This window comes from Epinephelus fuscoguttatus, linkage group LG22, assembly GCF_011397635.1.
Source record: "Epinephelus fuscoguttatus linkage group LG22, E.fuscoguttatus.final_Chr_v1".
Lineage (NCBI taxonomy): Eukaryota > Metazoa > Chordata > Actinopteri > Perciformes > Serranidae > Epinephelus > Epinephelus fuscoguttatus.
The window spans coordinates 12,029,904-12,055,653 of record NC_064773.1 but is presented as its reverse complement, the minus strand read 5'-3'; the positions used below and the strand labels follow the sequence as shown (position 1 = coordinate 12,055,653).

General features: G+C 42.1%; 1 protein-coding gene across 4 annotated transcripts in view; it reads right to left on the bottom strand.

Moving 5' to 3' along the window:
- anks1b (ankyrin repeat and sterile alpha motif domain containing 1B) overlaps positions 1 to 25,750 on the bottom strand; it is a 346,827-nt gene that overhangs the window by 209,973 nt on the left and 111,104 nt on the right. For 3 of the 4 annotated variants that reach the window (XM_049566517.1, XM_049566518.1, XM_049566520.1), the window contains exons 4-5: positions 17,555 to 17,707; positions 11,573 to 11,716 (exon numbers count right to left, since the gene is read on the bottom strand). In XM_049566517.1, coding sequence (XP_049422474.1) covers positions 11,573 to 11,716; positions 17,555 to 17,707 — 297 coding nt within the window. Of the gene's footprint in view, positions 1 to 3,421; positions 3,591 to 11,572; positions 11,717 to 17,554; positions 17,708 to 25,750 lie in introns of those variants that run through there. The other variant, XM_049566519.1, reaches the window with a different exon arrangement.

Sequence of the window (25,750 nt, the reverse complement as noted above, 5' to 3'; positions counted from 1 at the left end):
ACAAAAATAGACATCAAAAACAGAAGTGGACTGAGAAGCACGAAAGCCATTACACAAAAAAATAGGATTAAAAGGAGCAGGAAAAACACTATTTTTATTTTATACGTCTCTTTCTCTTTGGCGGTTAAATGAAAGAGATTCAGCAAGATTTTAAAAAGTCACGTTCGCTCGCCTGCAAACAGCGTGAGGCCACACCGATTTCAAACCATTACACAAGCAGCAGGAGCCTGTGTGGAAACGTCCCAATTTCCCTCACCATACGCCGGCCTGTATCAGCCTCCAGTGCTTCTAATGGGGATATTACAGATATGATGCAACACATGGAAACTAGCGAGGGGAGGACGCTGCCTCATCTTGGATCAGCAGTGATGAGAGAGACGATTACTCTGACAAGCCCACTTTTATCAGAGCCACACTCGGGAGCCACAGTAAAAAAAACAAAAAAACAAAAACAAACAAACAAACAGATGTTTATAATCAGCCTGCGTGGGAGCAATTAGAAGAAAATTTTAAAGCTACTAGGTAAGTTTTTATATGACCATGATGTATTTTGAATTATCTCAATGTCATAATATTTGTTTGTAGTGATAGTCTACCCTAATTTAAACTAGGGCTGGGTATCACTTAAAAATTCTTAAAAAACACTTCTACGAGTACCCTAAAGTGTTGCCAATACCAGTACAGCATTTAATTTGATACTTTTATTTTGTACAACATTCGATAACACCATACCGTAAAATGCCACCACTCCTCCCCATCAAAATGGCTTTTATATGAATACATCTTGAAAATGTTCAAATTATTTTTGGTGGCATATCTGTATGCTGAACCGCTAACTCAATCAAATACACCATGCTTGACTTCACCACACTGCACAGACTGTACAGGTTGAACCTTCTGAAGTAGTGGGCAAATCACACATTAGATTAAATCAAAGAACGCTTGCTGTGAGTGGCTGCAAAGCCATGGAGTTAGTCATTTTAATTTTTCAAGATCTGGGTACAATAAGGATCAAATGCAGTTATTGTTTGACTGGAGATGTTTAAATATTGCTTGGTATACAGGCTGGGTATTTGAACGTCATTCCTTGGAGGTATCGACAGAAATAACCTAGTATGAAGTGGTATCAAAACATCTTCAGTCAAATAATAACTGCATTTGAGTGCCAGGGGTCTGACCCTGTACCAATCTACTGCCTGGCTGAATCAGCGAACTTTCTGTGGCTCAAGAACCACTCTCAGCACGCAGGGACAGAAAGTTCAACATGTGCCTGGTTAGCACAAGCTAACACGGCAGCGAAACACTGAAAACGTTAACAGTCCCAACAAACTTAGACCGACACCAAAACAGCTCAACTCTGTTGTCAGACTCGTTAATAACTATTTGGGAAACACTAGCTGTGCGAAGCTAAAAGTTAGCCCTGTTACTGTGTGAGTGTGGTAGGGTGGACTCACAACTGTCCACGGTAGAGAACTCACATGCTACAGCAGTAGCAGCTACAACCCATACAGTCTGTGGTGTGGTAAAGTTGAACGCAGTATATTATAAAAGTTCAAAAGTATGACTATACTACACGCCACTCAATTCACATTATGGGTATCAGATGAAGTACTCTGTTGGTATCTGTATCATTTTAAGGGTGCTGGTGTTGTAATATTTTAAATGATACCCAGCCCTACTTGGCACTGGGTTATTTATAATACCTTAAAAGGTATTGAGTGCTGATACCAAGCCCTACTTCATACCATATAAATTGGGTGGAAACAATATTAGAAACACATCTGAGTACAATGCCATAAATTTCAACAGCACCACATGCAGCTGTGCTAGGAAAACTTGACTGGTTTTTCCATTACAACATGGTGATCACATGTGGGGTCTTCTAGCCTCTAATGTAATCAGAGCAACACATCTCTCCTCAGTGCTGGTGTGAACAGTATTCAGCATGGAGACCTTTGCTCCTCGTTGTACTTTTTCTGTTAGTGTTGTTATACTGATGCATCATGCAGATAGTAACAATAACAGAGAGTTTGCTGCTGTAGTTGTTGTGACCCCTCTATTTCTCATTGCTTGTATTGAGGTTGTTCTTTGCCAAGGAGCTTCTACATTGCATGATTTTGTACTTACTGTCTTTTAAAGCAGAGGTGCCATTACTCTGCTTAGCATCGCCAGCTTTATCCTTTACTTGCCTAAAGGCTATCTTTATGCTTAAAAAAAGCTCTTATTAGGTTTTAATTGTTTTTTTTTAAGACAAGACAATAACCACTGAGATTTCCAATACATGATCAGTTTATTCAAATAATGCTTGCTGGCTGTGAGAGATCAGCCAGTTAGCATTACACTTCAAAAGTAAATGTTGACAGTGTTTTTGTACTTACTCTCACTGTTTGTAAAAAATGTTAACAATGAATGTTAATGAAGATGAAAGTAGCCTAAGCAAATGCTCTATGGAGCTTGGTGTGAATGTTTGGCAACAGGCAAATTGGTGAGCTACAGTTACTTGTATAGGGGCTATAACAGTGGCCTATATCAATTCCCCCTGAAACACTGGATTTCAATGGCAAAGAAATCAGAATTCCACACACAACACAGACAAAGAAATAGCTTCCCAAGGTCAGGTGGTTTGCTCAATCTGTCCAATTAGCAGTCGTGTCTTGAGGTTTTGCTTTTGGTGACTAAAAGCTCAGCCATCCACACAAAGAGACACTACAAAGTAATCACAATCACCTCATGACAACATGGCTCTGTTGAGAGGGGTTGCAGCCCTACTACCTGGCAAGACCACAGCAGCACGGCTACCCCCTGTGATCAGGAAACTAATGTCATCATGATGAGGTGAGGTGTTGCTAAAGCAGACCGACCTGGGCCAATGAAAAAACCCTATATGTGAGGTACACACATTGTAATGGCAAGAGTGATACAACATAAGATTTCCTGTGCTTTCAAGGCCAAAGGTCACAACTAGGAAATACAGTTCAGTGGGTCATCAATCATACTAAATTTCATGCTTGCCCCTTTGGGTGTCAGCATGTCTGTAACACTTCTGCTTTTCATGCAGCTTTGTGGGACATCATGTTTCTATATGTCTCAATAACATCTTGCTTGAAGCTGTAACACACATCAGGGACACTACAGACTTGAACTTGAACCACACACTCAAGCGTGCATGCAGCTATGATAGAATTCACACCCTCACACACACACACGCAGCAACATACAAATGCTGAATCTGTCGCATCCTTCACGGTTGGGTTCCTGACAACGCAGATGAAAACCTGGACTAAACCAAACTCCAAGCCTTAATGAAGATAAATTATCTGGGTGACAGCCAGGTCTGCTGATACACGGCCGGGAAATTCAACTCAACGCGACACTGCACCAGATCAACGTGCTCGTCCTCTGCAGGGAATACTAAACTTACTGTTCTGCTTCTTCTGCAACAAAAAGTGTCATGGGATAATACGCCAGATGCAGCCACTCCTATGTCCTCACAAGGTCAAGGGTCAATCGTCCAGTTCTCTTAAGGGGACAATATTGTAGGTGTAAATCCAAAGTGAAAACAGATGACGGATCACATTTGCAGCTTCATTGGCTGCATCAAACTGTGGACGTTTAGCCCGAGGAGCCAATCTTTTACCCACATGCTAGAGAAAGGAGGTGGGAGCGCAGGAAATGATCCACCCCCCTTTTCCTCACACACACACCACTTGCCCTCCTAACCTCCCCCCCTCTGTGGTCATCTCTATACCACTTCCCGTCCCGTTTCCCATGGCGATCACACAGTGATGTCACGAGGAAACAGGGCAGGCGATTCTCACTCTCTAAGAGTTTCCGGGTATTGAAAGGCAGATGACTTTCTGTTTCAGGGCGGCTGACAGAAATGTAGCAGTCTCTGTTGATGTTGGGATGAATGTAAATGCTCATGTCCACTTAAAGAAGGTTGTCTAGTGTGTCTGTGTGAGAGTGTGTGTTTTTGCTAAACTTTTGCACTGTGTTGTTGGCCACCTGCCCGACCCAGCAGCAGGTTCCTCTATAGGGATTTCCCCTCATTATTATGGAAACATTCAGAGAAGGGAAGAGAGACGGAGGAAGACACAGAGTGAAGGGAGAGAGTGTGACTGCGCTGCTTCTATAAATTATTCATTCACACTCAGACAGACCTTTATGGCTTGACTCCAATTACTGACCTGGACTATCGTTCTCTCTCTCTCTCACACACACACACACACACACACACACACACTAAGTGCTTTCCACTCGTGACAATTTACAGGGTGTCCATCTGTGAGTCGCCCACAGCATCCACTCTGTGTGGTCAACAATATAGCTTTCACACTGCGGCCTTGCAGACAATACAAAGAGGACAAGTAAGTAAAGAGTTTATTCAAATGGATACTAATATGAGTTTTATTCTCATGGCAGTTTGTGGTGTAGTTACCAGTCTGCTCGATGAAGCTTCTCAATATATCTATCATCAATAGAAGCCAAGAGCCAAAATAGTTTGTTTCCGCATAATAAGTGTCACACTGTCATTAACCATCATGACATGGCTTCATAGGTTTTGTTTTACTGACTACTAGTAAAACTACTTGAACGAGCATGGTTCATGTGTACTCTTGTACGGTACCCATCAGGCGTCAGCACCAATCGTACCAAAACATGAAAGTAAACAGCTATTTAACGTGACAGCAAGGAGTTTTTAAGCAGTTATTAAACAGTCTCAATGTCATACTGATGCCTCTGTATCAGACAGCAGCGCAGCCCACCATAGACATGTGGCTTTTCTGCCACCTGCAACTTGCAGTCGGAGCTCCGGTGGAGAGCTCTGCACCCGACAGCAGCGGCTCCTCCTCCATCCAGGAGCAGAGCTTTGCCTCGCTGCTCTACCAGTTCCTGCTGACGACATTTCCCGGAGCAGCAGTGTCTGACTTCAACGCCCTTTTCTAACTTACAGCACAACTAAAATGTCACATAGATGATGACAAGTGTATACAGGTACGGAACAACATTGCTAATGTGGAAGCTGAGCGAAGGTGGAGTGGAGGAGGGAGCTATCAAAGTCAGGCACTGTAGGAATCAATTGTACCTTATATTAAAACGGCCATAGTTTCTATCAGAATAATCCAGTTACCACTGTTATTAAGCTACTTGAGTAATTTATTGTGGTATGTGCGTACACGTGGCCCGAACAAGTGGACTTACATGATACTAACATTACATTGCAAACAACAAATTGTCTCTTCTAACTGCCAAAAAAAAGGTTGCTCTTCATTAACACAACTTTTTTTCTAATCATACAAACAGAACAATTCATCAGTGATGATGAAAGACATTTTACCAAAGGGTGAACTCACAAATCACCGTGTGATGCAAGAGGACATGTAATCTCACCTATACCTCATCATAAACAAATCCTCGACAGGGAAATCACTAAACCTGCCTTTTTCTATACTGTAGCTCACTGGTTGCCAACCTAGGGGTCCCGACCCCTATTAGAGGTTGCAAAAGCTTTACAGGGGGGTCACAAGGCCTTCTTGACTTTAAGGGGTGCAAGAAAATTTCTTAAAAGAAATATAAAGTAGGCCTATATATCAGCATTTCTCAATAAATGAAATTGTTTTTGTTTTTTTAAGTTTACATTACTCTTGAAGATATAAACTTAAGAAAAAAACTCACAGGCTCAAAGAATAAGGGAACTTTGAAGATTGGAACACAAATTATATTGACAGAGTCTTCGCTCTCCCATAAACAACCTTGTCCTGCATTAGCAAAGTATGCAGTTAAAGCAACCAAAGAGCTAACAGAGCAATGGTCAAGCGTCAAGGAGAAGAAAACACTGAATTTATAAATTTTTTTTTTTTAAAAAGTAGAAGCCTATTAGGGAGTATGATTGTTAAAGACATAAAAATATGTACATAATACAGACAGAGAATCATATAAAGTTCCTAAAACCTACCTCTAATGCAGTATTCAAAGGAAACAATCACTGAAAACTTCATCCAAGTAGCTCGTTTTACACAAACTTCCTGCAGTTACTGCTTTCACTATCTGGGTTAATTGTACAGTTTATCAGTTGCTCTGTACTGTTAATATTATGCATTGAATATAATATGAAATATCCATAAAATATGTCACTTATCAGGGGTCATCAGTTTACTCAATGATGACAAGGGGTCACTTCAGGAAAGAGGTTGGGAACCACTGCTTTGGCTAACGGTGATTTAGCTGAACATTAACTGTGCTTTAAGAGATCTTTGACTTATACTGTATATTTGAGCTTCTCAAACCCAGGATAAGGGTTTATTCTAGGTTACTGAAACCACAGCATGATGTGTACACATGCAACGCGTAACTGGGATACTCCGCCAACTCCACTGGCATTAAATATTAAAATTTTAGTTATATTAAATTTGAGTCCCAACAGAAATGCCTGCTCTTCAAGTAGTGCTGAACTGCTGCATCATCTCACTCCAATTGACCAGTGAGTTTAACCCACCAGGAGGACAATTTCGCTCGCCATCTGTGCAAAATAATTAGGTGATGTGTATGAGGCCTTATTGTGTCTGTCCTAAAAAGGTGGTGGAGAAAAAGGGGAAAAGGTGGTGCTATTTCTACACATTATCTTCAGCCCCAAAAGAGATGGAGTAGAACAAGAGTCAAGAGTAAATTACAGAGATCTGAGGAATCAAAGGTTCGCAATGCTCGTGATCACTAGATAGAGAGACACAACAAGAAAGAAAGAGGGAAAGAAAGAGAGAGATTTGCAGCAGTGTGTAGAGTGGAGAGCACAAGGCAAATCAAAGGCGTGTAGTGTTCATCTTCACTAGACACATGGAGCCCGAGGCCAAATCCCTGCAGAGAAACACAGCCCTCCTCTTCAGATCATGCACGCACGCACACACACAGCAACGAGGACAGAAGGCAGAGAAGATGGGCGCAATGCCGCTGAGTCATGCATCTCCTCGCTGTGAGAGCACCAGAATGACTCTCATATCCAACAGGTCAAGTTGTTTCTGTCTTTCCAGTGAGGACATATACACAAACACACACGTCCATAACCACCAAATTCTCCACACTGCAGCTGAAACATGTTTGTGACAGATCTGGACACATTCTAAAGGGCAGGGGCACAATGTGACAGAGTATCCTCCTAAACAGATTTGTTTTCTTGCAGTCACAGATCCCCCTCAGCTTTTAACTGCGCAGCGGGAAGCCATTTTACATGCTTCACATACAGTATGTAAACTGTACTTACACAGCCAGGGAAAGAGAGAACACAGCATCTGTTACACCATATGTCTTTGTAGCAAATGAACATCGAGTCAGATCAGATTTTGACAACAGTGGAAGTCAACTACAGTAACAACTTCACATTCAGGTCGTTCAAAACTTTCAGGGTGAGAAGAGAGTTTTCTTTGCAGGTTTATTCACATGTTTGTTGAGCAAACTGCGATATTGATTGCTCCCCGCTGCTGTGGCTCCCCAGCATCTGAACTGCCTTGTTTCTTGATTCAGACTCAGCAGCATCTCGAGGCTTTGAGTCTGACAGAGGCATGAAACCTTTGAAGCTGGTTTTCTTTCAATCGTTCTTCATCACATAACAGCACTGACTGGAGCGAAGAATCCCAGTGTGAAACACGATCCCCCCTACAGTAATTCACATAGATTCAAGTGCATATGTGGCTTCATAGGACATACATACATGTACACTGCAGATGTAGCAAGGTTTGTGATGGTTACTGTACTGAAAGTAGGGCTGGGCGATATGGAGAAAATTAAATATCACAAGATTTGTGACCTAAACATCAATATCAATATTGCAACAATACTGTAAGGTTTAAAATTGGTGCTTTAACACAATATTTGCTCAATTAGGTTATTAATAAATAAAAATTACATCACTTTACCGTAATGCAGCCTTTCAAACCAGGAAAGATGACACTTAAGATACTAAAATATCAATACTCTAAGACGATATCTTGTCTCGTATCATAATACTGATATAATAAATACTTTGCCTACCCCTAATTGAAAGGCTGAGGATTAAATGATTAACAAACTTAAAGGAGTTCTGTGCAAAATTCAGAGCATATGACTTCTCTGGACGCGCCTCTCAACATGGAGGTGGCAAAGCCAGAGGCTGGCAGCTAACGGTGCTAACTCCACAAACAGCGCTAAACAACGGCAACAGTGCTGACAGAGCTGACAGTGTTAACCAGTGGCGTTCTCAATAGTAGCAGTATGAGTGGTGTGCAAAGCAGCGGTGATGAGCTAGTCAGTGGGAGACACACATGCACTGACAGGAACGCACCACCAGACCAGCTCACACAACAAACTACAGAGAAGCTCGGATCACAACATGCACAGAGGGAGCCTGACTTTAATCTCTGCTCAGGATGCCATTACTCCACTAAATCTTTACATAGCAAATTGTGGTTTGCTGCTATAGTAACGCTCTGAATGTCATATACCGAACCTTGAAGCTTAGTGCAGATGACACAACAATCGCCACGATTTGTGAGTCCTTATCAATGTGCTAAGATCTGAGACCTTGAGTCTGCACAGGATGAGCAATGTGCTTCTTAAACTTATAATTACCTGTCACATACACAATGTCCCTTTTTCAAACACAATTTTAATGAGGCCAAGAACAAGACACACTTGAAGTCACAGACAAGAGTGAGACAGGAGATGACAGTATTCGATTAAAACTCAAACTTTCATTAAATATCGCCATCAATCGCAACAGCTCCATATTTGTCCACCGAAAATAGTCCTCTAACCAGAACACCCTGTCTAAGATAAGCTGTGTTGTTTGTGCACCCTGGCACCAACATACCAACAGTCTGGGGGAAAACAGATGTCTTGTAGTGTGAAAAGTGCAGTGATTCTGATCTGCTCAACTCAAATAGTCTTTAGAGACTTATAAATACAGCACAGCGCTGTTTTTCTACACTTAAGAATCAAGAGAAGTGAGCAAAGTCAAATAGTTTGTCAGAGAAAACTGTCTCAAGAGAAACAAAACAGCGTTGAAGAAAGCAGCAAAGCGTGGCTGTATTTGACAGGGCCTCACAAAAACAAATGGCCCAGAAAGGGTCGGGACAAAGCTGCATTTGAATCGTCCAGAGAACTCAGCATACACAATAAGACAAAATGTAAATGAACCAGGAGAAGAGAGGTCCAAACAGCATGACAGGAAGTGTGCACTGTGCGGTAATGAAGCATCTTGGACTGTAAGTAACTCTGTTTTCTTGATTTTAGATGTAGTGTGTGTAAAGAGGAGAAGGGAGAGATGACAGTGACTTTCAGGACTTCTCAGGAACACCCTGTCCTCCTCCTCCTTCTCCTCCTGCTCTCTCAATCTATTCTCCCAATCAATTATTCATTCCTCTCCACCACCACACCATGGGAGGCATGCACCGCACAGACATGCTCTCTGAAGACGCACGCACTTTCAAAAGGAGAATCTGCCAAGCATTTACGTCTGTGGTGGATTATATACACAAAAAAACAAAGCTGTGCCCTCTTTGATTAAAAACACAAAAAACAGCAGCTTCTAAAATATTCACATAAAGCAGAGATGAGAGGAGCAAGGAGATTCAGAGTCTCAGAGATTTTGAAAGAGTTACTCAGACAAAAGGAAAGAGGAGTCACCTTCTGCTCTCACAGCAGCATCAGATAATAAAATGTCAGAGTCAAGTCCCACTTAGTTATTCGACTTAGTTTGAGAACTTACACCTGCCGACCAAAAAGGTTTAGAGTTCACCTCTAGACACATTTTAAAATAGGTGAAAATGCTCTGCTGTGATTTATGTTTGTTCAACATGGTTCTCATCGTAAAAAGTGAAAAAATAAACTCTGACTAGAGGCTGAGAGCAAATGTATTCTTCTTGTCTCATGAAGAAATTTTACAGTTGGCCTCCTCCTGCCTAATAGCGCTGTTTGTGCGAGGTTGGCGTATGAAAGAGCAGCACGCATCAAGATGGCTAGCGTCAGCATTTGAGGAAGCATCGGAGAGATTCAGCCATACATGTTTGAGCCTCGGTTAGACACAGACTCAGATGAGGTGTCTGTTATGCACCAAAATCAGCGACTAGCAAGTGTATCAGAATGTTAAATGTAGTTAGCATCTTTTATTTGTTTTCTGTTGTTTGTTAGCTTGTTACCTTGTTACTGACCATGGCTGACATAGCGTTAGTGGTTGTGAAACATACAATAATATCTGCTACAACAGGGTTTTCGGTAAAAAGTGAAAGGAAGCTCCAGGGTCCAGTCTGTCAAAACTTTCACTATGCTAATGCTAACTTTGTTCTCTGTACTGACAAGTCCGCTCTGTGCTGAAGGTGTCAGCTCCCTTAGGTGGTATTTCTATATTGTACAGCAACTGGTTTTCATAATAGTGACGTACCTAATCTATCTTGCCCGAGGTACACTGAATCTCATATTTTAGGAAGTGTACAGACTTCACTCCCCTCAGTACAGCAATGTGAAAACACCTCTCTGGTTACAACACACAGATAAAAGTCAGTGTAGTCAAGGTCAGACATTTTAGGGGACATAAAAACAAGAAAAACACATTAAGTGGAGGAAATCTTTAACTCTACTTTGCTTTGTTTTAGTTAACTCACTCTGCTTCATCACTCTTTGTCCCCTCTCTAAATTCTGAGTTTTTTTCCTCTGTCCTTGAACACAGCGCAGGCAGAATTCTTTATGAATTATTTCCCTTTGCAGCAGTTTGTGGAATTTGAGTCACAGGTTGGTCAAATCAGTCGATCTGATCAGTGGTGATCTGACCAGATCAGAGCGATGGTTGAGAACAGCAGCTGCTGTAGAAGCCAGTGAATGCAGAATTTTAGACCCTGCACAATGAGTGCTTAAGTTCAACTTTCACAGCCCGTGGCATTCTGCTGCTCCATCTGTGCCCGGAGTGTGGTGCAATGAATAACTGAATGGTGTATATATTCCAGCAGCGCAACTAATTGACGGTTCAACCCCAAAAATAAAAAGTCAGCAGATGTTGTTAACAATGGCGTGCCACCACAAATAAATGAACATGTGGGAAACCCTGGTAGATATTCCAAAAAATATTTCTCCTTAAAAGACAATATTACAAACTATTCCTGGAAATTCTGCACATATTTTCACAGTACAACATAAACAATGGTATTTCCAAATCATGTATCTATACAACTCACAGCAAAATGTCTAAAAAATACTGACAATCCACAAATCTCACTGTGAGCAGTCAGCCTGAGAACTACTTCCTGCTTAAGAACACCTTTCAGCTGTTCAATTTAAAATGAAACAGAAAACATCAGGTTCTGTGGATTAGCTTAGGTAATGTTGTTCCTGTTGTAAACAGACATAACTACGAGTTTTCCAAATCCAATTTTGTCAAAAGGAACATGGTTACTCTACTCTAAGCCAAAAACAGAAATGAAAAAGCAATATTCTTGTTATTTTATTATCATTTTTCTCCATAAGGCTGCTGTAATCTGTGCTGGAAATCCGTTTAATCCTTGTATGCTGACAGAGGACACTAACAGCTAAAAGCTATTAATTTTTTTCTTACCACACAGTTGACATCCATGCCGGCCTCGAGCAGCGTCTGGACAGTGCTGTGGTGTCCGTTGCGTGCAGCCAGGTGAAGCGGAGTGTGTCGGCGAGTGTGGCTGGTCATAAGGTTGGGGTGAGCGCTCACCAACATGCGCACCACCTGTGCAAGAAAACACAGTCACATTTCAGGGACAAACAAGAAAAGTTCGAAGAAACTGGGCCATTAGTCACTTTTTTGAAGAAGAACAATTACAGTAAACTTTTTCAAAGAAACAGTAAATGTTTCACTGTCAGCATCTGAGAATCCAAGAGAAGCAATGTTATGTAATCATACTCTCAGAGAAAAATTAAAACAGACAGAAATACTGCACCAATGTCATCATGACAGAAGCTTCACCAGTCCATAAGGCAATTAAATTTTCTCTCAGCATAGTGAATAAAAATTAAGTGGAGCTCAGTTGAGAGAAACTTACTGAAAACATATTGATCACTGATGACATGAGTACAGAGCTTAGAGCATGGTGTCTGTTAAAGTCTTTACAAAACCGAAAAACTTAAAGTTGGCCTTGCACTGAACAACTTTTCAAGCAATTTCACTGTCACAAATTTCCAATGTTGCAATACAATCCTAAAAATCTTATCTCAGTTGGAGCGCACTACTGTGACCTCAGTCGTTTGGTGTCAGGTGTTCATAAGAGGAGGAGGAGGAGGGACTCCAGGGCTGCGTTCCAAAAACAGTTTGAGTCGCCCTCGCTCACTTGCCCTCAGCACTTGCCCTCGGGGGAATCCCCGCCGCCATCATAAGGGCTGTTCCATTTCTCTAAACAGCTGAAGTGAACTTGGTGAGATCGACCCTTGAGGGCTGAGTGATCGAGTCAACAACGATGGTCACTCCAGAGCTGTATATCACCCACAATGCATTGCAGTGGTGCACGAAAAATATGTCCATGCGGTGGCGATAATGAACCTCAAACACCGTTGGCTGCTGTCTATTTACCACCAAAGAAGAAGAAAATGAATTAAGGAGCCAGCACGGGTCGGTATTTAATTGTGCAATTAGACTGTCCGTGGCAGTTATGGCAGAACCCACCGTTTACAAGTGTAAGTATATAAGCTATTTGTCACAGACAAAAGAAAAAGAAAGCAAAATACTTGTATCTAAATAGCATTTTATTTTTCTGATGTCACGTCGTTTGTTGTGCATTCTGTGTGATTAAGGGATTGTTTCCATATTGTTACAGGGTCTGATGAGGAGACGGAGCTCCTCATAAAGCTCAGAATGAGAAATGAAGCTCTCTTTACTGGCAAAAGAAATGCCTCAAAGCTGGCCTGGGAGTGAGTTTGTTTGTAACTTACTGTGGCATTGCATATGAATGTATTTCTGTTACTTGCTTCTTTGTTGTGTGCTAATTTTAAAGGTTTTAATGTACCGTATTTTCCGGACCATCAGTCAGCGTTTTTCTAGTTTGGCTGACCATGCGACCTATATTCAAAAGCGACTATATATCAAAAATATAGCCTACGTTATGACCACAAGAGGGAAGGAGGCTTTATTTCTAAATCCCTCCTCATTCAGTAGCTCATCTTCCTCTTCCTCACGTTCTTGCTCGCTGCACTGGCCGTCTTGGTCTCTGCTCCGGTCCCGACCGGGCTCCAGACACGGAGGAGGAGGAGGATGGTGGTGTAACAGACCTAATAATCAGGAAAAAACAATCTAAAACTAAAACTAATGTCAACTAAACTTAAAGTAGGTTAAATGTATTTAAACAACAAAACTGTCTACAAATTATAAGGTAAAGACAAATAAATAAATAAATAATGAATTGCCCAAATAACATTTGATACAAAACTAATAATTCTGATAATTACCAGGTACCGACGTATTGCCATCAAGCGCAGAATACGTCTCTGTCTTAATGACATGAGTCTCCGTATATTTTGTGTGATTTGGAATAGGCAGTATAGCGCTACTCCAACAACATGTGGTTGATCCATGATTGTCTGGCCTGTGAGTGAACGAGGGCAGGTGTGTTCCATTTACCTCTTTCACTCCCCCTCCGCCCACTTTCCCTCCGCCCTCCAAGTGGCCTCCGTGTGACGTCATAGCAAGGGCTGAGGGCAAGTGAGCGAGGGCGACTCAAACTGTTTTTGGAACGCAGCCCAGGTAGGAGCAAGAACGTGAACAAGTCTTGGTTCTCTTGTACTGTGGAAAAAAAGAAGAATCTGGTGGAGTTGTGAAGTGAACAAGAGTCACTGATTAAGTTGGCATGTATCCGATCCACCAGTGAGAAGTTATCTTAGTGAGAAAATTACATTTTTTTTAAATGGTTCACCTCTCATTCCTACACTCTTTGTCCACTAAAATAACAGAGCTAATGGTAAAATAGTAAAATCTAACTGCCAAGGCCAGTAGTAGTAAAGTAATGACACTATGGCAAGGTTTATTTATTTATTTTTAATAACAATTTAATGATAAATGATATAACATGCATTGACTAGTCAGTGTTTACATAAAAAATCCGATGAATTAAAGCCAGGCACCAGTGGTGTTCAGTCTTCTGTCAGTTTGGAGCCAGTGCAACAGAGCCAAGCAACTGCCAGCTGTGCTAGAGAGTGAGTGTCGATGTTTTGTAGGCCTTCACAAAACGTAGTATTTTCTCTTAGGCTATTACAAGTGATCAATATGTATTTTCAAATACTCAGACCACAGTCTGACTTCTCCACCTCAGCCAGATTTACTATACCGCACTGCAAGTCCATGCTGACACAAACTTGCATACACAAGTTGAAACCTGACATGAGATTTGATCGTAGGCTCCGCTCACGTCCACATTAATAAATGCTGAGGTTTGCATGGAAATTACCCTACGGCCAGTTTTTTTGTTGTACATTATTTTCATAAATGAGGGCCACTGTTTTTAGATCTGAGCAGGTGTCAGACTTTAGTCCTTTACAGTCTTCAAAGTATTCTAGTGTATGGTAGGCATTACTAACAAAGTACTAACCTAGTGTTAAAACCAAACATTAAAAAGTAGCTGGATAGTTTTCCATCAACTCACAGAGTCAGCCTTGATTACCTAATTGGCCAAGTTAACAACAGTTGTCACTTTAGTCACCTAAATTGACGGTGATTGGCTAAAACTGCACTGGGGCAGTTTGCAGCCGAGTGTGGAGCGATCACGATGAGAGTCAGCACCTCCAAATCTGAGGCCATTGTTTTCTGCAGGAAACCAGTGGATTGCCCCCTCCAGGTTGGGAAAGAGTTACAGCCTTAAGTGAGGGAGTATCTCAGGGTCTTGTTCACGAGTGAGGGTAGAATGGAGCGTAAGATGGATTAACAATTTGGTGCAGCTTCTGCAGTGATGAGAAATGAGTTTCCTCCGTAAGGTGGCTCAGCCTTAGAGATAGAGTAAGGAGCTCAGACATCCGGCAGGAGCTCAGAGTAGAGCCACTGCTCCTTCGCATCGAAAGTGGTCAGTTGAGGTGGTTCTGGAGTCTGATCAAGATGCCTCCTGGGCGTTTCGTTTTCTGCACGTCCCACTGGTAGGAGGCCCCGGGGAAGACCCAGAACATGCTGGAGGGATTACATATCTCATCTGGCCTGGGAACACCTTGGGGTCCCCCAGGAGGAGCTGGGAAGTGTTGCTGGGGAGAGGGACGTCTGGGGTGCTCTGCACCTTTCATCACTTCTGCATGAAACCAATGCGTATTGTTTAAAACTGACAAATGGTAAACTGCAATATGATAGGCTAAAATGAAAAGCTTGACAAGCAAAGCAAGTGTATTTAATGAGGTCAGGGGTCAAGTGAAGTTTGAAAAATTAGTATTCAGTGTATTTTTCAACTGATCATTAAAGGAAATAAACTGTAAGTCTGTTTAATTCTTTGTTTTGTAGTGCAAGTCCTCGTAATAAAAGACCTGTCAATCATCTCGAGCGCAGCAGGAGGCTGTGAGTTGTGGTAGTGAAGATACCCTGTGTTTGATCATGGATGGTGCCTTTAATAACGCAGCTCAACAGCGCGCGGTTCTCTCGAAAGCTTCCCCCTTTAATGTGTGTCTTCGTGTGTGTGCGCTGCATGTGTGTATACACTCAACTTTTGCCCTGTGTTAGTTACATGCTGCAGCAGCAGCTTCCACCACAGGGATTTCCCTTCATTATTATGCAGAGAGGGAGAGCGGGAGAGAAATACCGCTGCCTTTATAAATTATTCATTCACACTCAGACAAACCTGTATGGCTTGACTGCAATTACTCACTACCTTAGCAGAGAGAATGTGTGATTGCATTTGAACACTGGCGAGCACTTGTGGCATACGCCTCTCACTGTGAAAGTGTGCTTGTGTGTGTGTTTTTGTCACATCTTTGACAAAAGAGTAAAGTCACAGTTCTAAAAATGACTACCTGCCTGCCTGTCTGGCACAGTAGGTGTTTGAGGAAGTTCTTTTCATCTTATATTCACCATATTTAAAATTTTTAACACTGACTCCCAGTTTAGAACAGCTAAATCTCATGCACGGTGGTCCTTGTCACTGCTACCAGCCACTGTTGTCCTGGGGAGGGTACAGATTGAATCACCAGCTGCTTCCTCTCACATGCCAGGACACATAACGCTTGCAGGGTTCACACATGCCTCCACAAAGATCCCACCCTTTCAACCAGTGTATTACAACAACAAATATATGATCCCTCACCAGCTTCCCACCCTGTCGACACAGGCAGTTTTGTTTGATTTGATTGTTACCTAATTTTCTCCCCATTGCGCCACTTGAACTGACTTTAACGTTAATAAATTTTGTAAGAGTTGCAATTAAATTTTCATTGCACATTAAAAGCCATTAGGGGTACGCTGTCCTTGTTGCGACCGTGTGACGCTTGTATGACATTCTCATTAATTTCAAAGGCTTGAATCATTCTGAAGTGCTCTCTCAATCCTCTATATTGAGACCTGAGTTTCTCCCCTCTGGACACACGAAAAGGTCAAGTCTAACAGGGTTAGATATCACTTTCTTTCTTGCTATCAAACCGTGTAATCATCATGCGGCTAGGAATAGGTACCATTCACATTTTAACTGATACCGGTGCCTGGAATTCAGTACCAGTACCCAACGATAGTATCTTAGCGCCATTCTGGATGACAAGCTGACCTTTGAGCTTCAGGTGGACGCTGTGTGCAAAAAAGCTCATCAGTGCATGTATTCCTACCACAAGCTTCAATGTTTTAATGTTGGCAACATTTTCATAAAAATGTTTTATTTCTTGTTTTATTGAATTACTTCTCACCTTTTCTTGTATCTGTTGCTACGGGGCACTTAACTTGAAGCACAGAAAGTTGCTAAGCAATGTAAAGGTTTGCGGCAAAATTGCAGACACAACCTCACAATCTGACTGATGTGTACATGATCAGAGCGCTAAAGAAGGTCCAGTAAGTCCTGGTTGACTCCCGTCACCCTTTTATTCTATGAGTTCAGGTTGCTTCCAACTAGTCGCTGATATAAAACACCAGCTGGCAGAACAAAGGCAAAAAATAACTGGCTTCTTAAATAATCTGACGACCCTTTCATATTTTGTTGTTTATGTTTTAACCAACTCAGCGTAATGTCTTTTTTTTTTGTATTCGGTATGTTTTTCTATTTGTTTATGTGTATGATACTGCTGACTGCACAACTAATTGCCCCTCTGGGATAATAAAAACATCCTGAATCCTGAAAAACAAGTCCAGACTTCCAGTTTATGAGCTAAAGTGAAGGGAGAGTCTGTTGAATTACACATCAGAACAAGGTGCACTGCTGTCTGGCTCTGTCTAAAGACAGCACACTCTGCTCTACCTGGGTTGCAAAATGTCGATACATACACATGTTTTTGTATTTTTCAGTGCCTTTTAATTGGGCATCAACCTCAGGTTTACATGCGTATTGTCAGAAAAAAATTGTCTTTTAACAAACACTTCAAGTTGCAGTTATCCTCACGTGACACATGTAACTGATTTATTCTTACTGACCTGAAGGCGTCCATACAGCGCTGCCAGGTCCAGAGGTGTCTCCTGTTGGCTGTTTCTCATGGTGGGGTCAGTCAGCTCCTGAAGCAGCACTGACACCACCTCAGAGTGTCCGTACTGGGCTGCACAGTGAAGCGCTGTTTCCTTCTCATGGTTCTGTGGAAGAACGAAAGGAAACAAGGATTGACAGAGGGAACGGAGTGAAGGGGTTGGGAGCGGTTGTAGGAATTATGGGAATGGTGAAGAGTGGGCAGGGGGCGATGAAGTGAGGAGAGCAAGAGAAGGGAATGGATGACAGAAGAAGGATGGAGGGATGCAGTGAGGCAGCGGAGAAGGTCAAAAGTAAAGAAGAAAGACAAGTGATGAAGCAATGAGGAAATTAGAGGTGCAGGTGGTAAAGGATGGGGAAAAAGTTGGTGGTGATTAATAGTGTGGAAAATAAGAAGGTGGTGAGTCAGAGGGAGGATAAAATGTAGAGATATAAGGGAGGAAGAGAAGGAGAAGGGGAAAGCAGTTAGTTTTTTATACACTGACACAAGGTGAAATTCAAGATGGAGAGCTACATTCTGTGCAGATGTTCCTGCACACATATGAAGCACATGTCAGGTTTGTGAGAGCTGTCAGGGGAAATCTATAGCTTCCTGTCTGTAACAATAGAAGTGCTAGTGGAAAGCTTCTGTCTCTGCACTCACCAACTAAGCCTGTCAGCTTCCATTCAACTGGCCAATCAACTTATTCAGAAAAAAAAGAAACATTTGAAGGAGTTTGTTATTGGTTTTACTGGTCCGGCTCCCACTTAAGTCAAATTGGGCTGTATGTGACTCATGAACTAAAATGAGTTTGACATCACGTCTCTCAAACTTTTCTTTATTGATTTCTTTAAGTCTGTTTAAACAGTTGATTAAACCCCATGTAGGCAATTATATGGACATTTCAGGTTGTTTATTAATGTACAGTATTTGTCAGCAATTAAAACTTCTCCTATGAAGACATCTTTGATATTATCACAACTGTGTTTCATTACATTATCATTCATTCTCAGTTTACACACCAGTCTAAACAATTTCATTTATCAAAGTTACCCAGACCTAAATTATGATATAGAGGCAGGCACCTTGGCCTGAAATGTTTCAGAGAGAAGCATGTTAGTTTGAAAGGTCATACTTGAGAGGCTTTCATGTTTAGAGCAACTCTGGCCATTTTCTGGTTCTCCAGGGGCCCCTCTAAGGACAAGAACATTGTTGGTGGTCCCTGGAGTCTTACAGCTGTGGGTAAAAACAGCCTAATAATGACTGGAAAACTGGGCAGAGGGACACCCATGAAGGAGAGAGAGCCGTGATGGATAACCATACGAGACAGAGGAAGACAGAGATAGCACAAGTGGGCCCTGCAGGGATTAAATCTGTGCGTGTTCTTATAGACTTGAAAATAGATAATCTGACAGCCGTACATACACACATGGTGGAAGCAGGCACATAAGCATTCAGGCTTCTGTGGATATTATCAACAGGGAGGGAGAGGAAAGTTACAAAAGGACATGCGTGTATAGCTGTATCTGGTGTATGTGTAAATTCAATACGTACATTTTACAAGTGGCTGAAATTCAACACGAGATGATGTAACATTGAGAGCAGTGGGAAGGAGAAGCAGGACGAAAAAAGGAAGGGAACACAGTAAGAGACGAGAAGGAAAGGAGGTAGAGGAAGTACTGGATTTATTTAGAAAGAGGGAGAGTAGGAATCTGTCCAACAAACTCTTAATGTCAACAATTCAAGGACATCCATCTCTTCCAGTTTTACTTCCCTTAAGGAGAGTTACAGAGTACATTATAGAATAACTTTATTATACTATCCATAGCTTCTGGTCCCAGTTTATAGTGCACAATGCAACACACAATGCAACATTTGAACAGTTATTTTGTGTTTTGTGATAAAATGTTTCATTACGATTAACTCCCATCTGACCAACATGCCCTCTAAAGCCAAATTTATGAAAAATATAATTCAACTGTTGGCAGTGTGGAAAGTTTGGAGATGTAATACAAAAAACAAACAAAGAGCAATGTCACAGTAGTACTTGCAGTTTACAGTGTTACATACCGTTAAAAGTGTTTGAAGCAAACTTTGAGGGTACTTTTTGAGTATGTTGCAGGGGCACATTCAAGTTAGCAGGGGTGGCCACCAATTCAAAGGTGTGGTGTGACTAACCTATTTGTTTAGCCATCGATATAGATTTGCTTTTGGGCCCACTGATAGTTATTTCAACGACTTGAACAACCAATAAACCAATCAAAGAATAGTTGGCAAGATTACGAATCCTTAAAGTTAAGTTTCTATTTTTATGTTTATTAAACCCCTAAAAACTTTTTCTTTGTTCATCAAAATTACATATGAACTTTTTTTTTCATGGAAAAATCCCTTTATACCTTAAAATAGCTTAGATGCATGTCTACACCTTTGCCTCATTTAATATGGTTGAACCTATGATTAGCAAATTAGTCTAGGCCCACAGCAGCTCACCTGCAGCTCAAGCGTACCTGCTCACCTTTGACTCTGCTCATCCCAATCTACAAGGTTAGAAACTTAATAGTGATAGATAACATGAGCCCACCACTTGACTGCATAATCAGACAACTAATAATGTGTTGCTAATGTTACATCAATCTTGTTCCCTTTGCCAGCTCTGACAATTTCAAGCCAAAGTGAAACATGGCTGGCACTGGCGTGATTTCTCCTATGATACCTGACGTTTTGCTGTGGTGTTATGCTAATGATATGGAAAGGACCACCCCTCACATTGAAGGGATTGGTTCTAGGGCTGGGTGATAAAACAATCTCGAAATGGGATCGCAATAAACTGTGTGTCGATAACTATAGTCATTTTTACTCGATATGGATAAACCTAGGCAGATCTAAACAGCTGTCAGTCAATCTGCAGTGTTGGTGATTCGTGTCATTGTACATGCCCATTTTTCACTGCAAAACCTGTGCTGAGGTAAGTGAACCAAGGTGAGGAGGAATTGAAAGTAGCATGGACCTGTCAAAAAGAGGGGGAAATGAGTGGAAGTGAGGAAAACTAGCAGTGAAGATGAAGAAGTTGAAGATCCTCAAAAACAGACGAAACTGTGGGTTAAAAGGTTACACAACATCAATAATATGGAAGTGGTTTGGCCACTTGAAAGGTGACGACGCACGGACAAAGACGGTCTGCAAAATATGTTGTTGGTTGGCGCCAACCAGGACGGGAAACACAACAAATCTTTTCCATCACCTGAAAAGGTGGCATCCCAGCGACTACACTGAGAGCATGACAATCTGGGCCAAAACTCCAGTAAGTCCACCAACAAGCATTCAACTGACTAGCTGTGGGCAGCACTAGCGGGGCTGCACCAAAACATAGTGTCCTCTTTTGCCGCCATGACCACGTATGAGAAGCAACTGAGAAAGACGGGTTCAAGAATTTCAGACTGCAGGTACAACTCCCAGGCAGGAAATATTTTTCTCAAACTGCTCTGCCCAGCTTTACGGCAAGTGCTGTGTGAAGCTGGAAAATCATTTGGTTTCTTCAGGTGTCAGACATTATCAAGATACTTCTCAATCTTGCATCATTACGATATCGTCCAGCCTTAATTGGTTCTTTAGGTATGTGACATATGATACCCTGACTATCTGGCTCCGTCTTTTTGAGACTGTCATTAGTAAACCGCAGTTCCAGGACAGAGATGCTCAGCCATGACAGTGACAGCTTATTTTGCTCATGATATGTCAAGTAGCATAAAAACACCACATGGACATGTTAACAAGACTAAAAACTTGATTTTCCTTGGAGGGATTATTTAAGTCAACTTATTTTTTCAACTGTCATGAAAACGTCAGTTACTACAAACAGCCGCAACTGAAAAGACATCAATGGGACAGATTTGTCACTCACTACTTATCAAAATGAGCCTTGCTATCAACAAAAGGCTAACATGAACACAACAGGCTGAATGAATGACATGAATTAAAATGGAAATTAAGTACAATCATCAAGTCGCTCTTGAAACACTAGCTCGCCTTTTCATGTGATCACAGTTTACAATATTCTGTTTCATGCCTGGAAATACAGACATGCTATTGTTGAGTGACTCATTTGTAAAAATCCTTGATACTTCCTCCTTCTCTTTCCATTCCTTATCAAATTCCCTCACATTTCCTCTTGCTCAAACTTCCATGATAAAACTCCAAAACACCATGACCACACTGCTCAGATCTCATCTCATGCCTTTCCTTACTCTCTTTCTCCCCAGAGAGCCTCAGCCCTCCTCCCCTCTCCCTCTCCATCCTCTCCCTCCTTTCATGTACCCCTCCGAGCAGTGAGTGAGAGATGAGGAGATACTGCATGTGTGACTAACAGAGAGAAAGAGCTCCTATATGAAGACACACACACACACACACACACACACACACACGTGATCAAGCAGCAAAAAACACCACAAATGTGCCTGAGAGCTTTCCCTCCTCCTCAGCCAATCAAATCCATCTGTTTCCCCCCTGGATCACACACCCCTTCATTGATGGCACAGTGGAAGCTTCCAGAGCGGGTCTGATTGCAGGTCCACTGTACTGTAAGCACAATAATCACACACTCATGCACACTGTAATTCGCATTCATCACAGTTTACTGGTGTAATTGTTGGTTGCATTATGTTTAATAAACTCCATTTGCTCTGCTCCTGTGTGGATATTCTACTATATTACTGTTTTCCACTGGAGTGACTCAGTTGCACCAGGGGATCGTTTAAGTTTCATCTTATCTAATCTGTTATATATACATCCTTCATCACAGTGGAATACACTCCTGCCAAGTCCCAAACCACCACAAATGCAGCATGATCAGTCATCATTTGCCGCTGACAGTATTTAGTGTAGAATAGCAATGCAGCGTCTGGAGGATAGCTCATTCATCTCTTAAAGGTTAAATGCAACAGCACCTGGGAAACAAAGTTTAAGGCCCAATGGGTAATTTACTTTGACCATGTTACAACTACAGGTATATTTGTAAGCAAAGTATGCTGATAAATGAAAATAAGGTGGAGGTGATGAACAGTATGACATGATGTGGTGGCATTTTCAGCCACAGAGTCCATTATTTCTGAAGACACCTCAGTCTGTATTATTATACTTGTAGTCTATGTAACCTTCACACTTACTGAAGAAGACAATTACAGACACAACTAAGGGCCTGTGTCCACATAGCAATTGGCAGAAAAACAGTGGCAGGGCACTGGGGAGCACTTCATCCCAGCGCTTTTTTAAAATGACACCCTGCACGCAGGTTTTGTTTCTATGACAACAGAGTCTTGACATTAACATTAGCCAGGTAGCAAGCCTAACTCTTCATTAAAAAATGGTGGAATACACAGTAATCTGATCATTACGCTGTAACCTGTGACAGGCTTTTATGATACCACAACTATCACACATTCACATATAAGTAGTTTTTTGTCGAGCCGCGAGTGTCACATAGGTTTACGACAAAACGACACCAACTCCCATGTGCGCAAAGCAAGAAAGGAGAGGGAGAGACGCTGTGCTATTGCCAGAGGATCCACTGAATGAGTTCCCTCTGAGCTGTAAGTCACGAAAAGAGTCTGAGAAGTCTGGGGCTGTTCATAAAACATTCAGGACGCCACAGTTTATTCCACACTACTGAAGCTGCTCCTCTTTTTAGAACCACCACAGAGTCTGTAATAATTTCGCTTTCAGCCATGCTTGTTGTCAGTCAATGTCAACAAGTTGAAATATTGAGGGTATCACAATATGAATTTTTCAATTGATATTAAAAATTATACCAGTATTATCGTGAATGAGATGATATGGCAGACCCTGATACACAGTTAACAAGTTTACAGCCTGTACAGTAATAAAAGCACAACACTCACTGGCAACATCAAGTGTCCAGCGGCCCACAAATGGGATTTTCTGTCTTTGCTTGTTTGTTGTTGTTTCTCAAGAAAGGTCTGGTGAGTCTGGCTGGGCCGACTCTAACTTTAAGATTAGAGAAAAAACGCCCCGGCTGCTTGTATTTCTTTCAACCAATCACAATCGTTCTCGGTGGTGCCACAGCAACGGTGGGCTTGCAAAAATATTGCCGGTGGGAAATAGGTTTTGGTGTAACACGCCCACAAAAATATTGCCTACAGGACGCGAACCATGGCAGAAAAATGGTTACATCCCCGCAAGATCAAACACCGCTAAAGTTAGTAAAGGACGTGTTGAAAACGGTTGAAAACTGCTACACAACCGGAAGTGGTAGGGCGGGACTTCAGCAGGTGGCTTGTTCCACCCAATGAGAGGCTGATCTATGCAGTGAACTTCCGCCCACTCAGACTAACAGTAGCCTAGCTAAGAAGCAATAGTGACATTAACAGTGGTTTTATAAAAATTCAAAGATTTTCAACTGGAAATGCGCGGTGAGGTCACATAAAAAAGGTGGAGCCCCCTGAAAAAAGATGCTAGGTGCTAGTTTTTCTTTAGTCTGCTGCATACGCTCTCTCCTTAAAGGGATAGTGCACCCAAAGATGAAAATTCAGCCAATATCTACTCACCCATATGCCATTGGAGGCCCTGGTGAAGTTTTAGAGTCCTCTCATCCCTTGCGGAGATCGGCGGGGGGAGCAGCCAGCATACCTAATGGCAGACGGTGCCCCAGGCTAACGTCGAAGAACACAAAATTAAATCCACTAAGTATCTCCATACTGCTTATCCATAGTGATCCAAGCGTGCTGCAGCCCCAACATAAAAAGTTGTTTTGAAAAACGTCATATGAACTGTTTTTAGCCTCACTGTAGACTGTAGCTCTGACTGCTTCTCTGTGCTCCGCGTTCACGTGTGCGCGCCTGCGCGAGACCAGCAAAAGCATGAGCTTTGCTTACCTGTGTTTACATCACGTGACACTTGCACCGCAGGGAGAGACAACAGTAACCACAGAGCTAAAGATAATTTGCACAACGGTCTTTTAGCAAAGGACAGCCCAACATGTCTGAAGACTTTGAAACTGAGGAGGAACAGAATTTCTTTGCTGAGCCGTATTTGTTTGAGCCTGAGTATACGGACGCGGAACTCAGGCTACTGGACAAAGCAGCCGCCACAGCTCATGAGCCTAACCCTCAGCCAGCCGCAGAATACCAGAGTCGAGCACTGGAAACCTGGTGGTGTAGTTTCAAATGCAAAGCAATGCCAACGGACGAGGAAAGTCTTTGCTGCTCAGACTGGGAATTGGTGATGCCTGCACTTGAGAATCTGGACATCAGTACTGACGAGACTGCTGATCTTCAGAGACCGTGCATCACCGATCACCCTGAGCGCGCACACGTGAACGCGGAGCACAGAGAAGCAGTCAGAGCTACAGGCTACAGTGAGGCTAAAAACAGAGTTCATATGACGTTTTTCGAAACAACTTTTTATGTCGGGGCTGCAGCACACTTGGATCACTATGGATGAGCAGTGTGGAGATACTTTGTGGATTCAATTTTGTGTTCTTCGACGTTAGTCTGGGGCGCCGTCTGCCATTAGGTGTGCTAGCCGCTCCCCCCGCCGATCTCCGCAAGGGATGTGAGGACTCTAAAACTTCACCAGGGCCTCCGTTGGCATGAGGGTGAGTAGATAATGGCTGAATTTTCATTTTTGGGTGCACTATCCCTTTAATGGGAACAACTGAAAAAAGATGCTGGGCTGCCCCCCCCCCCCCCCAAAAAACTGTTATTTTACACAGGCCCTAACATAAGCATGGTCAATTATGCACGCTGATTGAGAGCAGTGGTTAAACCTTTGACCCAAACCATTTATACGCTTTAAACGGACAGCCGCCAGCCAGTCACAAGTGAGTAGTTTGCATTGCAATGGTTATTGAAGACTTTGAACAACAGATGAAGATTAAGCATTTTGTTATGTGGGTGCCAATTTACTCCGATCCCATTTAACCATTGGTAAAAAAAAATCTCAAATGTAGCAGAGAGTATCAGGTAAGAAAAATTATCCAGTTGTTTGTGTTCAAACGTAATTCAAAGTATTTTACTTTGCTGTTTGATAAGGTTACAGGGTGCACTTCATCCTAAACACTACCTCACTCAACTATGTGCTCCTGCATGTTTGGATTGAAACCACAGTCAAATTAATAGATTTGAATAATTTATTGTGGCCTGAGGAGGTAAAATTA